This window comes from Balaenoptera borealis (assembly GCF_965194805.1).
Source record: "Balaenoptera borealis genome assembly, chromosome: 7".
Lineage (NCBI taxonomy): Eukaryota > Metazoa > Chordata > Mammalia > Artiodactyla > Balaenopteridae > Balaenoptera > Balaenoptera borealis.
In genome coordinates, this window is record NC_138864.1 from 68,386,385 (window position 1) to 68,403,767 (window position 17,383).

The window sequence follows — 17,383 nt, forward strand, 5'->3', positions numbered from 1 at the left end:
CAAAACTTTTCACTAGATTACTACAACTTAACAATTTTTTAAAAAGAACAATGATAATTATCATTATTTACATATAAAGTATAATCAGGGACACTCCTGAAACAGCTGGGAAATATCAATATAAACTTCCTACTCAAGATATGATATCCCTTAGTTATTTAGGTGTAAGAAGGTATTTTTAATAGGTCACTTAATTGAAAATACAGAAGTTTAACATTTAGACAATATACTTCTCTATCAATTTAAAATCTGAACAATCCATTTCTTTTTCTAGTCTTCATTGTCCTCTACCACTTCCTAAAAGTATCATTTTATTTCTTCAAGATGCAACATTTAAAGTCTTCTGTTTAACAACAAAGAGTAATAATCGTAAAAACAAAACAAAAAAACCCCAACATGCTCTTGGATATTAATTTGAAGTGGTTAGAAAGGTTCAATAGTAATTTGTTAAAAGTAATGAACAAAACACATAACGAATTGCCAAAATGGACACTAACAACATTTATTAACATATTCATTCATTTATCTCAATAAAATACATGTTTTTATAAATTCTTCAGGACTGACATTTAAATCAATTATCAATGTGTATTTTATAATATTGGGTTGGCCAAAAAGTTCCCTCAGTTTTTAAGTAAAAATAAAGGACACATTTTTCATTTTCACCAAGAACTTTATTGAACAATGTATTCACCATTTTGTTCTACTACCTTCTGCCATTTTTCAGGCAACTTCATAATTCCATCTTCCCAAAACTTTTTATCTTTTTGAGCAAAGAACTGTTCCAAGTGCCTTTTACAGTCACAATACAATCTAACAAAATTGTTTTGAATGAAGTTAAAAGCACTACTAGAGCCATCTTACAGAAAAAAATGAATGAACTTTTTAGCCAACCCAATAAATGCTACAATTGCAAAAAAAAAAATAGAAATACATTTTGCCTTGGAAGGTTCTTCTCAGTGCTAGAAAGAAGCCCAACAAATGTCAAGAAAGTTGTGGTACTAAGGTGAAGCTTAAAACCCAATAACTAAAACTGATAAGCAACCCTCACTTCTTTCTGCACTTTGTGACAAAGAACCTATTTGGTGATGTGTTCATAAGTGATTAAAACAGGAGAAAGAAAAAAAAAAACAGCAATGAAAAGACCAAATAGTGAAAAAATAAAATAGTCCACTATAAGTAGTGTGATCATACAATTTATCTTCCAAACTGGTACGTGTCTGTGAATGACAAATACTAACTCAGCCAAGATACATGGTTATCCTGACCATAACTGATCATGTATTGATTTACTTAACTAAGAAAAAAGCCGAAAACAAAAACATCATACACACATTTAAAAGACTATATTTCAGTATAATATGCATGTTTCTATAGCTGTAGAGTTCTAGAGCTCAGTTTCTAAGCTAAAGGATAAAATCTTATTCCTCCAATGTCTGTAAATTATATTATTAAAACCATTAAAAAAAATCAAGTTCAGTTTGCTATTGGCTAACTCCAAATGTTTAAGATACCTGATTTTAAATAATATAAAATGCATCGAAATATGACATTATTTTATGCAACTGACATTTGAAAATTTTAACAAAATTAGATTAAAAACTCCTATCTTAAAAGGAGAGTCTCATGAAACAGAAATGAGCTTACCAATACTCCATCATAAGATCCTGTTTCACTTGTCAGAAATGCAAACATGACACACAGATATGGGTTGTTTAACTGTAATCGTAAAGTGCTGCACATTTCTCTCCAAAGCGAGTTCTTCTCATCCGTATAACCCGATAAAGCCATTGCTACCACATTAAGATTCAGATCACCTGCATATTAAAAAGAGACAGCTAATCAAAGTAATCAAAAGCTTAATGTCTCCTATAATGTCTCCTGTTATATTTGTCAACTATAACAAATAAAGATCAGAGGGTGAATTTACCCCCCAGAAAAATAAGCGCATTAGAATAAGGGTTTTGACACAGACTAGAATATCTGGCAAGAACCACAAGCAAAAATTTCCATTCTTACAAAACTTCTACCCATATTGCAAACCCTGTGCAGGACAAGCACATCTTTTAATTCTCAAGTTTTCATCCCAGGCAGATTCCTACACAGTATGTTAGCTTAGGACCTAAATGAAGAGTAGTGAAGCAATACTATCAGAATCATTGCCAACTTCATCAACAAGTTAATTTATGTGGAGATGTTTCAAAGTGTTGATAGTAAATATTATTGTATCTCAGGACTACAATTTTCAAAATCATTTGTTTTCCTCTTCTTACATATATAATGCTCAAGCTTATGTATATGTTTTATCAGCAAAGTACTGAAAGCCAATATTTCAGCATTCTTATTATAGTATTATACTTTTAATTTTTCTAGGACCAAATTATTATTATAGTATTATACTTTTAATTGTTCTAGGACAAAATTAACGATCAGAATGATCACAGAACTGTATTTAGACATATTTGCAACAAAGCATTTGTTACCAATAGTCTTTTAAACATTTGTTCTTAGCAGTGTATCCGGCTGCTGATGAGCTGCTAGCCTGGCAGTCAGCCCTACGGCTGCCTCGCCGTCTAACAGTAAGTTTCGCTTCAAAAGAGAAAATTAAATTCATCTTTAGCTTTTACTCTTAAGTGTTTTCTACATTTATTATAGCAACTTTATTAGGTTTCTTGATCCTAATCATTTACTCCTTTTTTCCAAATGAAACAGCATTTCCCACTTTATGTTCTTAATAGGCTGTTCCTCATTTCTATAAACATTTTCCCCAAGTTATTTTGTGCCTGCTTCCTGTGCTTACTCTGTTAAAGTCTTTTTTCTTTTTCTTTCTTTCCTTCTGTCTTTCTCTTTCTCTCTCTCTCCCTCCCTCTCTCTTTCTTTCCTTCCTTCCTTCCTTTCATTTTTTAACATTTTTATTGGAGTATAATTGCTTTACAATGGTGTGTTAGTTTCTGCTTTATAACAAAGTGAATCAGCTATACATATACATATATCCCCATTTCTCCTCCCTCTTGCGTCTCCCTCCCACCCGCCCTATCCCACCCCTCTAGGTGGTCACAAAGCACCGAGCTGATCTCCCTGTGCTATGGGGCTGCTTCCTACTAGCTATCTATTTTACATTTGGTAGTATATATATGTCCATGCCACTCTCTCACTTCGTCCCAGCTTACCCTTCCCCCTCCCCATGTCCTTAACTCCATTCTCTATGCCTGTGTCTTTATTCCTGCCCTGCCCCTAGGTTCTTCAGAACCTTTTTTTTTTTTTTAGATTCCAAATATATGCGTTAGCATACGGTATTTGTTTTTCTCTTTCTGACTTTAACATTAAGAAACAACAACAACAAAGGAATATCTTCTTTGAATCCTGCTGAGAACAATTTATCTCCAAATGGAAAGGAATATTTGATTCACAGAAATCTCCAGTCCTCAACCAGGTTATTCAAATCACTGAAAAGATACTTTTCCCCTACTGTTAGTATGGGTGTTTAAATCTAACACCAAATTTTCCAGGTACACAAGACAAGGATTATCATGCTCTCAGGTCATAGTAAAACTAGAATTAGAAATGGCTTTAAATATCAATTCTTTTTTCCATCACCACGTATCTTCTACTGCACTCTCAAAATGGAGAAGACTTATGTTACAGCAAAACTGAAGGAAAAGAGGGCAATCTGGGCAAAACATTAGCTTTTTCAACTTTTAGACTGCAAGTAAATAGATTACAGTTAATTTCAGGTGTTTTTCCTATGGTACCACAGAACTGTAATAGCTTCAAAATGGACCAGCAAATAAAAATTAAGTATTCTGAATACTCATAAATAATTCGGCCAGGTGTATTAAAAACTGCGAGGTATATATACATCTTGAAGTGAAATATTCCCAATAAGAAAAAAACTGAATTCCTGGATTAAGATTTATTTCTCTGAGTTTTCTCTTGCAAAATGTCAGGGTGAAAACTTTATCACATATCTTTGTTTCTTCTTTTTCAAAAAAATATTAAATGGAAACTATGTTCAAATCAGCAGACTCAAGTAGAAACACTTTTGCAGATCGAAGTATGATTTTTATAAGAATCTATGTTAGTCTAATTAAAAGTGTCATTCAGTTTCCTAAAAGTCAACCAAAAACCATACAAAAAATAAAGCATAAACTAAAATGCACTCAAATGTTTGCCATAAAAATGCTTACAAACTAAAGTAGTCCTAATCTCAAAGAAAATACATTTTTTGAATGTATGTGAACTATCTTCAAGGAAAAAACATCGAAATGAACACACTTGAGCATTCCTTATAATATTAAAAAGACAATTAAGACATTTTCTTTTTCAATAAACAAAAGGGATGGACTAAACATTTACTTTAATAGACACAGTTCTGTGCTAATTTCTCTTTCAAAAACATTTACCAAAAATATTGATTAGAGTTTTAACAATTACCAGCATCTTTTCCTTCAAGGATTCTACGAACGGCAACTACCTTATTATATAACCCAATACCTCTTTCTGAAGATGCCCCTTCATTCAGGATCTGGATTGCTCGTCGAATATCCAAGTTGAACAATGCCACAGCGGCAGCTCTCTCCCATTCCCCTTCTTGTACAAGGGAGTTCAAAAATGGCCCCACGTCGACATCCGTTCCTTTCTTTATCCACCCACAAAGCTGTAAAGCTAAGATTCTCTCTTCATTTAAATTCTGAATATCAGTTTGCTTATCCAACCCACTCCAATTATGTCTGCTGCTTTCCACCATTCCTAAAAAGAGAAACACCTTTATATTATTGTTTATTAGTTTTTGAAATGTATTTGGAAAATAAGTCAGTTTTACATAGGACTATTTCAACATTAGATTTTAAATATTCAACTTCTCAGCCACAATTTCATGATAGCATAAGTATAAAGCATGCCACAAACAAAACACATTTTACATGTTGCTAAGTACACATTTCCCCGAGTTACCAGAAGGAGCTGTGGGACTTACAGTCAATGCCCGATGGGCTACGCTGAGTCACTGCTTCAGAGCAGCCTCCCTGACCACCTCATCTAAAACAGGGTGCCACCTGCATTATCTAACTAACCATTGGCTCCTCTATGTCCTTTAGCACGAACATAAGCTCCCATATTTTATTTAATTTATTTTTCAGTCTTATCTCTTCTCCTACTAGAACATAAGCTCCAAAGGGGCTGGCATCTTTTCTTTTTTTATTTGAAAGGTATCCCCAGTGTTTGAGGTCCGATACACTCTCTCCCTCCCCCTTCTGCCACTCTATGTATGAATATATACATCTATATGAAAAAAAATGAGATCAAAAACATCAAAGTACTTTGAAAGGTTAAGTACTAAGGTAAAATACAATAGGAATTATTTGAAGGTTCTCCCCCCTTACTAAACCAGGAGACTTTATGGCCTCATTTTCTTTTCACAAGGAATTTAAATAATTCTTGTAACATTACTTAGATTGCAATCAAGGCAGCTGATCCTAACGGGGGGATAATTTCACGTAAGATGATACTTGGTGCCAAATTAAGGTAAAAGAAAGATGAAACTTAAGGACTCTATTAATTACAACTCAAATTCTTAAAAGTTCTAGAAAGTTTTACCATCAAAATTGTCATTAATTATCTGTTCTTATTTTAACAAAAAGGATTTTCAGAATAAACTGAATTAGGAATTAGGAAGCAAGAATGTCCAACATTACAAATGTCTTTTATTAGTAGTAATTTACACCATCCTACATTTATATAGTTACATATAACACAGTAATTATACATTTGTAGGGACTTCCCTGGTGGCACAGTGGTTTAGAATCCACCTGCCAATGCAGGGGACACAGGTTCACTCCATGGTCCGGAAAGATCCCACATGCCGCAGAGCAACTAAGCCCATGTGCCACAACTACCGAGTCTGCGCTCTAGAGCCCATGAGCCACAGTTACTGAAGCCCGCATACCTAGAGCCCGTGCTCCGCAACAAGAGAAGCCACCACAATGAGAAACCCGAACACTGCAACGAAGAGTAGCCCCCACTCACTGCAACTAGAGAAAGCCCACGCACAGCAACGAAGACCCAAGGCAGCCAAAAAAAAAAGAAAAAAAAGAAAAAAGAAAGAGAATACCTGCACATCAAAAAGAGGAACCGTGCTGCTCTATATGCAACCATGAGGGAAGTCACTGAAGACAAAATCACTTATAGCTTATGAAAGTGAGATTTCAAGAACTCTGAGAAAACTTAGAATTAAATGATAAAGTTAATAAAACACTTATGTTAAAAATTAAAGAAGACTTTTTATTCTGAATAACAAACTTAAACTGTTTAAATAGTATGTAGTCATTAAATTTCATGTAGAACAAGCTGCAGATGTACTATAAGGTATTTACTTTCTTATCTCCCGTATAAATTTTGGATTCAGTGCTGATGATATTATTTAATTAATGGTAAAAATAACAATTTTAAGCAGGTGAACAAAAAGCAATTTATTTGTTAAACGATTCCTCACAGCTTAATAATTTCTAGTTTCTTAGAGTTTTTATTTTCTAGAAATTGTGTCATGGAATAGAGATCAATGTGTATGAATCCAAAGAGTTCACTGCTAGGAGGTGGAAAAGTATCCTGTAAGTGCATGGATATTGTGCCACATTATTTTGGCTGCTCAGAGGCCTTCCCACTGCTTAATAACTATGCTACAGGAAATTCGGGTTATCAAATAAGCGATGTGATATTATTGTAGGTTTTTAAGTACATAGTCATATTATGATTTTTAGTATGCATGAATTTTAAAATATGATTAATTTAAATCTATTTATACACATTATGCAATACTAAAGTGACAAGATTGTATCCCCAAATTTGAGACTACCCTATATATAAATAATAAAATCAATGTTTTATGATGGTTGTGAGGGAAACAAGTGAAACAAGTTCACTTAAACATTAAAAAACACCAAAAATTTTTTTTTATTTCAAATACTACGTCAAGCAAACACTATGCTATTTGTAGATATAAGTTTGTTGCATTTTTACATCTACGTAATAACAAAGCAGTAAGTTTATCCAGTGTTTATAAGAACATTTTTGTTCTTAAAAACCTAAATCCCAGCAATTCTGCCCGTTAAAGTAATTCTTCTTAACAGACATGCTTTCTAGATCAGTTTACCATTTAAGTATGAAAAATATTTTCATCATGTTGGATGGAAAGCTGACCAACATTATATAATTTTCTGCCATCTTAAAAGGAAGGAATTATACCTACTGACAACCCTGTGACCCTGCTCCACAAGACATACAAGGCATTCCCTCAGAGCATGCATTCTCTTCTTCCTGATTGATTTCAACACTTGGCCCTTCCCAAAAACTAGCCTCTCTGTTCCTTTGCTTCCTTATCTCCACTGGCTTACACCTCCAAGATTCTACCCACTCCTATCACGGACACACTCCAAATTATTCCTTCTCCAAAAGAGCCACTTTCTAACCACAACCTCATAGCCTTCCAGCTCACAATCTCAACCTCACAATCTCTTGACCACTCATATCTTTACCTATTAGTCTTCTGTCATTTTCCTCCCTATCCAAGTTAGATCCCAAGGACCAACAAATGAATCATTCTCTTGCCAGTATTCTTAGCTCTCTTGGCCCATTGTCCTTTATTCTTTCTTCTGCTAAAGCAACATTGCCCCACAGTCCTCCCATTTCTCAAGACAACTCTCTCTCCACTTCTCTGTATCGCCTCTCCACAGCCTCCCTGCTCTTCTCAACAAGCAAACCTACTATGTTGAGAAAGTAGGAGCCATCAAGTGGAAAACCTGTCAGCCTCTGATCACTGAACATTAAACAACCTGCATACCTTTCCCCTTTTCCTACTGTGGAGTAGGTGTACATCCTTCTGTGTCTAAAGCCAATCTTTCACCTGTGCTTTGGATCCCATTCCTAGGAATTCTGCTTTTCAGCCTCTTTACTCTGCATCTTCCAACCTCTTTCTAAGGGTTTCCTCTCATCAGCATTTGAACACGCTTTAATCAATTCCATGTTAAAAACAAAAACAACACAAAAGCCCTCCCATGACTCCAGATTCACCTGCTGCTATCACTGTATATCTTTTTATCCTCCTTCATACAGTCACATTTCTTGAAAGAATTAATTAAAATGGACGACCTCTTTCTTCAACCTACATTTCTTGCCCATTGGACAGCTCTATCTAGCTATATCAAATTTATCCCAAAATAAACTCTTTTCTTATTTTCAAATGCATTCTTCCTATGTTATGCCTATCTAATTAACTGCTATTAGTATTATCCCAGTTGTCTTAGCATGCTTTCATTTTTCCTTCCCTTCCATCCCCTGTATCTGATTAATTAAATTCGGTCCCACTCTCTATCCACATTCCTCTAGCTCTTCTGCCACTTACCTCCGTAAGAACACCATCATATCTTGCCTGATAACTGTGGCTTCTGAGGTCTCTGCTATCAATCTTGATCCTCTCCAATCCATTCCATACACAGAATGACAGCTCTAAAACACAAATTTCCCTAAACCCTTACCATGATTTCTAAGTCCTGGTTACCCCACTGCCTCAATTATCTCTTCACGTCCTCTCTCACGCTCTGTTCCTGCAACACTGAATGTGCTATGCTCCCTCTCCTCTGGGATCACTGCATATGCTGCTCCCTGTCTGAACCCTGTCTTTGCCTTTACCTCTCGCAGGAAACCATCACTAATTCCTAAAACCGGATTATGAATTCTTCTATACATAATTGTCTGTTCTTCCTCATATTATAACTATTTACTTGTCCATATTCTGTCCATATACTTGACCCTTGAACAACATGGGTTTGAACTGCATGGGTCCACTTATACACAGTTTTCAATAAAGATAGTACCTGTGATTTCATTTTAGAGATCTCTAAATGTGGGGAAAAGTTAGTGTTCGATTAAAGATCACAATATGTGGAAACAAAAGAACGAGGGTTTGAGTCCTGATTCTACCAAACTGTCTCAGCTTCCTGTCCTTGAATGAGTCATTTATCAATTTCTTTGTTTTTCAGGCAGAAATAGAAGTATGCAGATTTTTGAGTGGCGTAAAAGGGATCAGCAACCCTAACTACCCCCTCTCCTTGTTCAAGGGTCAACTGTAGAATGTAAACTCCCCAAGAGCAGGAATGATATCTATCTTGTATAGTCTCCATGAGTGAAGAGACTGAGCTATCTTGTTTACAGTTATGTCTCCAGTTCCTAGGAGAATTCTTGGCATATAGTGAGCAAGTAATAAATATCTGCCAAATGGATGAATAAATTTACCTCATATTGCAGTTGTAAGAATTAAAGTAACATGGAGAAAGCAACTAGTATGATGTCGAATTCATAGTAAGCACTCACTATATATTATCTGTCACCAAAGTTAAAATTTAGTTCTAGTAAACTCGTGCATTAGGTAATGGTGGGCAAGATGGCTCAATGTGTTGACTTACTATGTGTTGAATTATTAGAGATACAATTAGAAAAGAAGTATGGCCAGAGAAAAGACTGGAACTTAGGACTGCCATCTTTGACAGTCATTTCTCTACTTTTTACTTTTTGGGTTGCAGACACAAAATATCTAAACCAAACCAAACAAAAAGCCAAAAGTCTATCAATGAGATAATGTTTCCAACAGTAGTCTTTTTTAGTTTGGGTAAAGACTACTCTTGACTCAAGGCAGGATACTCAGTTTGTCTCTACTGCACCAGAAACATATAAAGATATTCCATTTTCCCCCCTTGCTTACCCTCAGAGGCAGTGTATTGGCTTTTCCCTGAAATATATCAAAGTACAGCTAGACCAGTCCCTCCCATCAGGAAGCCTGCACAAGCCTCTTAGATAGCCTCATCCACCAGAGGGCAGACAGAAGAAGCAAGAAGAACTACAATCCTTCAGCCTGTGGAATGAAAACCATATTCACAGAAGGACAGACAAAATGAAAAGGCAGAGGACTATGTACCAGGTAAAGGAACAAGACAAAACCCCAGAAAAACAACTAAATGAACTGGAGATAGGCAAGCTTCCAGAAAAAGAATTCAGAATAATGACAGTGAAGATAATCCAGGACCTCGGAAAAAGAATGGAGGCAAACATCGAGAAGATGCAAGAAACGTTTAAAGAACAAACAAAGATGAACAATACAATAAGTGAAATGAAAAATACACTAGAAGGAATCAATAGCAGAATAACTGAAGCAAAAGAACAAACAACTGAACTGGAAGACAGAATGGTGGAAATTACTGCCGTGGAACAGAACAAAGAAAAAAGAAAGAAAACAAACGAAGACAGCCTAAGAGACCTCTGGGACAACATTAAATGCACAAACATTTGCATTATAGGGGTCCCAGAAGGAGACAAGAGAGAGAAAGGACCCAAGAAAATATTTGAAGAGATAGTAGTCGAAAACTTCCCGAACATGGAAAAGGAAATAGGCACCCAAGTCGAGGAAGTGCAGAGAGTCCCAGGCAGGATAAACCCAAGGAGAAACACTCCAAGACACATAGTAATCAAACGACAAAAATTAAAGACAAAGAAAAATTATTAAAAACAACAAGGGAAAACTGACAAATGACATACATGGGAACTCCCATAAAGTTAACAGCTGATTTCTCAGCAGAAACTCTACGAGCCAGAAGGGAGTGGCACAATATATTTAAAGTGATGAAAAAGAAGAACCTACAACCAAGATTACTCTACCCAGCAAGGATCTCATTCAGATTTGATGGAGAAATCAAAGCTTTACAGACAAGCAAAAGCTAAGAGAATTCAGCACCACCAAACCAGCTCTACAGCAGATGCTAAAGGAACTTCTCTAAGTGGGAAACACAAGAGAAGAAAAGGACCTACAAAAACAAACCCAAAACAATTAAGAAAATAGTAACAGGAACATACATATCGATAATCACCTTAAATGTGTATGGATTAAATGCTCCAACCAAAAGACACAGGCTCGCTGAATGGATACAAAAACAATATCCATATATATGCCATCTACAAGGGACCCACTTCAGACCTAGGGACACATACAGACTGAAAGTGAGGGGATGGAAAAAGATATTCCATGCAATTGGAAATCAAAAGAAAGCTGGAGTAGCAATACTCATGTCACATAAAAAGATTTTAAAATACAGAATGTTACAAGAGGCAAGGAGGGACACTACATAATGATCAATGGATCAATCCAAGAAGATATAACAATTATAAATATATATGCACCCAACATAGGAGCACCTCAACACAAAAGGCAATTGTTAACAGCTATAAAAGAGGAAATCGACAGTAACACAATAATAGTGGTGGACTTTAACACCTCACTTACACCAATGGACAGATCAGATCATCCAGACAGAAAATTAATAAGGAAACACAAGCTTCAAATGACACAATAGACCAGATAGATTTAATTGATATTTATAGGACATTCCATCTGAAAACAGCAGATTACACTTTCTTCTCAAGTGCACACGGAACATTCTCCAGGATAGATCACATCTTGGGTAACAAAGCAAGCCTCAGTAAATTTAAGAAAATTAAAATCATATCAAGCATCTTTTCTTACTACAATGCTATGAGATTAGAAATAAATTACAGGGAAAAAAACGTAAAAAACACAAACACACAGAGGCTAAACAATACGTTACTAAATAACCAACAGATCACTGAAGAAACCATAGAGGAAATCAGAAAATACCTAGAGACAAATGACAATGAAAACACGATGAACCAAAACCTATGGGATGCAGCAAAAGCAGTTCTAAGAAGGAAGTTTATAGCAATACAATCCTACCTCAAGAAACAAGAAAAATCTCAAATAAACAATCCAACCTTACACCTAAAGGAACTAGAGAAAGAACAAATAAAACCCAAAGTTAGTAGAAGGAAAAAAATCGTAACGATCAGAGCATAAATAAATGAAACAGAAACAAAGAAAACAATAGCAAAGATCAATAAAACTAAAAGCTGGTTCTTTGAGAAGATAAACAAAATTGATAAACCTTTAGCCAGACTCATCAAGAAAAAGAGGGAGAGGACTCAAATCAATAAAATTAGAAATGAAAAAGGAGAAGTTACAACGGACACCACAGAAATACAAAGCATCCTAAGAGACTACTACAAGCAACTCTATGTCAATAAAATGGACAACATGGAAGAAATGGACAAATTCTTAGAAAGGTATAACCTTCCAAGACTGAACCAGGAAGAAATAGAAAATATGAACAGACCAATCACAAGCACTGAAATTGAAACTGTGATTAAAAATCTTCCAACAGGGCTTCCCTGGTGGCGCAGTGGTTGAGAGTCTGCCTGCCAATGAAGGGGACACTGGTTTGAGCCCTGGTCTGGGAAGATCCCACATGCCGCGGAGCAACTGGGCCCGTGAGCCACAACTACTGAGCCTGCGCGTCTGGAGCCTGTGCTCTGCAACAGGAGAGGGCGCAATAGTGAGAGGCCCGCGCACCGCGATGAAGAGTGGGCCCCGCTTGCCACAACTGGAGAAAGCCCTCGTACAGAAACGAAGGCCCAACACAGCCAAAAATAAAATAAATAAATAAATAATTATAAAAGTATGTGCATTAAAATTAAAAAAAAAAATCTTCCAACAAACAAAAGTCCAGGACCAGATGGCTTCACAGGTGAATTCTATCAAACATTTAAAGAAGAGCTAATACCCATCCTTCTCAAACTCTTCCAAAAAATTGCAGAGGAAGGAACACTCCCAAACTCATTCTACGAGGCCACCATCATCCTGATACCAAAATCAGACAAAGATATTACAAAAAAAGAAAATTACAGACCAATATCACTGACGAATATAGATGCAAAAATCCTCAACAAAATACTAGCAAACAGAATCCAACAACACATTAAAAGGATCATACACCATGATCAAGTGGGATATATCCCAAGGATTCTTCAATATATGCAAATCAATCAGTGTGATACACCATATTAACAAATTGAAGAATAAAAACCATATGATCATCTCAATAGATGCAGAAAAAGCTTTTGACAAAATTCAACACCGATTTATGATAAAAACCCTCCAGAAAGTGGGCATAGAGGGAACTTACCTCAACATAATATAGGCCATATATGACAAACCCACAGCAAACATCATTCTCAAAGGTGAAAAACTGAAAGCATTTCCTCTAAGATCAGGAAGAAGACAACGATGTCCACTCTCGCCACTATTAGTCAACAGTTTTGGAAGTCCTAGCCATGGCAATCAGAGAAGAGAAAGAAATAAAAGAAATACAAATTGGAAAAGAAGTAAAACTGTCACTGTTTCCAGATGACATGATACTATACACAGATAATCCTAAAGATGCTACCAGAAGACTACCAGAGCTAATCAATGAATTTGGTAAAGTTGCAGGATACAAAATTAATGCACAGAAATCACTTGCATTCCTATACACTAACAACAAAAACTCAGAAAGAGAAATTAAGGAAACAAACCCATTCACCACTGCAACAAAAAGAATAAAATACCTAGGAATAAACCTACCTAAGGAGGTAAAAGACCTATACTCAGAAAACTATAAGGCACTGATGAAAGAAATCAAAGATGACACAAACAAATGGAGAGATATACCATGTTCTTGGATGGGAAGAATCAATATTGTGAAAATGACTACACTACCCAAAGCAATCTACAGATTCAATGCAATCCCTATCAAATTACCAATGGCATTTTTTACAGAACTAGAACAAGAAATCTTAAAATTTGTATGGAGACACAAAAGACCCCTGAATAGCCAAAGCAACCTTGAGAAAAAAAAAAACAGAGCTGAGGAATCAGACTCCCTGAGTTCAGACTCTACTACAAAGTTACAGTAATCAAGACAATATGGTACTGGCACAAAAATAGAAATATAGATCCATGGAACAGGATAGAAATTCCAGAGATAAACCCACGCACCTACGGTCAACTAATCTATGACAAAGGAAGCAAGGATATACAATGGAGAAAAGACAGTCTCTTCAATAAGTGGTGCTGGGAAAACTGGACAGCCATATGTAAAAGAATGAAATTAGAACACTCCCTAACACCATATACAAAAATAAACTCAAAATGGATTAAAGACCTAAATGTAAGACCAGACACTATAAAACTCTTAGAGGAAAACATAGGAAGAACACTCTTTGACATAAATCACAGCAAGATTTTTGACCCACCTCCTAGAGTAATGGAAATAAAAACAAAAATAAACAAATGGGACCTAATGAAACTTAAAAGCTTTTGCACAGCAAAGGAAACCATAAACAAGATGAAAAGACAACCCTCAGAATGGGAGAAAATATTTGCAAACAAATCAATGGACAAAGGATTAAACTCCAAAATATATAAACAGCTCATGCAGCTCAATATTAAAAAAACAAACAACCCAATCAAAAGATGGGAAGAAGACCTAAATGGGCAGGAGACATTTCTCCAAAGATGACATACAGATGGCCAAGAGGCACATGAAAAGATGCTCAACATCACTAATTATTAGAGAAATGCAAATCAAAACTACAATGAGGTATCACCTCACACCAGTTAGAATGGGCACCATCAGAAAATCTACAAACAACAAATGCTGGAGAGGATGTGAGGAAAAGGGAACCCTCTTGCACTGTTGGTGGGAATGTAAATTGATATAGCCACTATGGAGAACAGTATGGAGGTTCCTCAAAAAACTAAAAATAGAATTACCATATGACCCAGCAATCCCACTACTGGGCATATACCCAGAGAAAACCATAATTCAAAAAGACACATGCACCCCAGTGTTTACTGCAACACTATTTACAATAGCCAGGTCATGGAAGCAACCTAAATGCCCACTGGCAGATGAATGGATAAAGAAGATGTGGTACATACATACAATGGAATATTACTCAGCCATAAAAAGGAAGGAAATTGGGTCATTTGTAGAGATGTGGATGGACCTAGAGACTGTGATACGAGTGAAGTAAGTCAGAAAGAGAAAAACAAATATCGTATATTAATGCATATATGGGGAATCTAGAAAAATGGTACAGATGAACTGGTTTGCAAGGCAGAAACAGAGACACAGATGTAGAGAAGAAACGTATAGACACCAAGGGGGGAAAGTGGCAGGTGGGGGGGATTAAAAAAAAAAAAAAGTACAGCAGAAACAATAAACCTCAGAATATTGAGAATGCAATGTGGTCTGACCTACTATATAGCTGTAAATACTATTTATGGGGGTAATACATAACTGTCCTTTTACTATTATTAATAAAAATGGAAGTCTCTAATTAAACTCTTTCATTTTATCATTTATAATAAAACTTACTTTTTTGGGTCAAGAGCTAATGAGAGAACACCAAAATGAAATAGATGATATAAGTAGTCTACTGAATCTTCAATGTGAACCAAAGTAATTTAAAAGTCCTTTAAAAATAATATAACCATTTAATTGAAATGTTTAATGTACTCTTATTAAAAAACAGCATTTTATTTTGTATTTTTTTGTAGAGTATTTATGAAAGTCCTATTTAAAAAAAGTTAGATTTACTACTTCTACTGCCACTCTTTGACTAAATAATGTAAACTGCTTTTCTAGCAGCTTGAGTTGGGCCCAAATTTGACTGCTATCAAAAACTAAATGCCAAATCCTAGGTTGGGAAGATAACTATAATATAACCCACAATTCAATTCCAATAAAAACAATAAGAACAACTGTTTAAAGAAGTCAGTGAAAAAACAGTAAGTTTGGCTCTTCTGTCATCTTTATCTTACTCTTAAATAATTTATTAATTTCAATCCTACATTAATTCATGCATCATTCAATCATCAAAGACTACTTCACATACAGATGGCCAAAAAACACATGAAAAGCTGCTCAACATCACTAATTATTAGAGAAATGCAAATCAAAACTACAGTGAGGTATCACCTCACACCAGTCAGAATGACCATCATCAAAAATGTACAAACCATAAATGATGGAGAGGGTGTGGAGAAAAGGGAACCCTTCCACACTGTTGGTGGGAATGTAAATTGATACAGCCACTATGGAGAACAGTATGGATGTTCTTTAAGAAACTAAAAATAGAGCTACCATATGATCCACCAATCCCACTCCTGGCCATATATCCAGAGAAAACCATAATTCAAAAGGATGCATGCACCGCAATGTTCATTGCAGCACTATTTACAATACCCAGGACATGGAAGCAACCTAAATGTCAATCAACAGAGGAATGGATAAAGAAGATGTGGTACATATATATATCAATACAATGGAATATTACTCAGCCATAAAAAGGAACAAAATAATGCCATTTGCAGCGACATGGATGGACCCAGAGATTGTCATACAGAGTGAAGTCAGAAAGAGAAAGACAAATATCATATAATATCGCTTATACATGGAATCTAGAAAAATGAACTTATTTGCAAAGGAGAAACAGTCACAGATGTAGAAAACAAGCTTATAGTTACCAAGGGGGGATACGGGGGGGTGGGTGGGTGGTGGATGAATTGGGAGTTGGGATTGACATATATACACTACTATATATAAAATAGATAACTAATGAGAACCTACTGTAGAGCACAGTGAACTCTAATCAGTGCTCTGTGGTGACCTAAATGGGAAAGAAATCTAAAAAAGAGTGGATATATGTATATGTATAACTGATTCACTTTGCTGTACAGCAGAAAGTAACACAATATTGTAAAGCACCTATATTCCAATAAAAATTAATTTTTAAAAAAAAGAAAGGAAAAATGGAAACTGAATCTACGGCAATTTAAAAAAAAAAGACTATTTCAGGTAAGACACCTCAGTAAGGCCATACCTCATGTCATAGTTATACAGTACTTACCATTGGGTAGCTAAGTGAGAGGGTTTAGGCAGCAAAATAAAAAGGGGTCTCCTTCAGTTGGAAATTTTTTAATTTAGTTTTTATAAAAGCAAATACTGTGATAAAATCTGAACTAACAACCAGGATCCTATAAATCCTCTAATGTAATACCTTTCAAAGTGGGTCTTCAAAACCAATAATAGTGAATAAATTAATGAATAAATTTAGAAAGTCAATTACTTCAAAGAACCAAGATTCCTTCCAAAAAGAATTTTAAATATAAGAACAATTATGCATTTAACGCAACAAATCACTAAAAATATCTAGTCAAAAACAACACAACAAAAAAAGAATATTTATGTACACTGTCCTGAGATAACTAAATTTGTGGGAAAAATAAGAGTACAAAAATTATAAACATATTGCAGAAAATAAAACAGAATTTTCTTACCCAAAGATGATTTTACAATTGATTTAATTCCTGAATAAACCAATGATCCTTTGTTGCCTGGAGATTTCTGATCCATATCTTCTGTATACTGCTTCATAAGTATTTAAA

At 35.3% G+C, this 17,383-nt stretch overlaps 1 protein-coding gene across 8 annotated transcripts in view; it reads right to left on the reverse strand.

Annotated features, from left to right (window-relative positions):
* Positions 1 to 17,383, reverse strand: part of MIOS (meiosis regulator for oocyte development) — a 40,959-nt gene that overhangs the window by 15,264 nt on the left and 8,312 nt on the right. For all 8 annotated transcript variants that reach the window (XM_082398290.1, XM_082398284.1, XM_082398286.1 and 5 more), the window contains exons 4-6: positions 17,276 to 17,374; positions 4,495 to 4,749; positions 1,648 to 1,817 (exon numbers count right to left, since the gene is read on the reverse strand). In XM_082398290.1, coding sequence (XP_082254416.1) covers positions 1,648 to 1,817; positions 4,495 to 4,749; positions 17,276 to 17,374 — 524 coding nt within the window. The remainder of the gene's footprint in view (positions 1 to 1,647; positions 1,818 to 4,494; positions 4,750 to 17,275; positions 17,375 to 17,383) is intronic.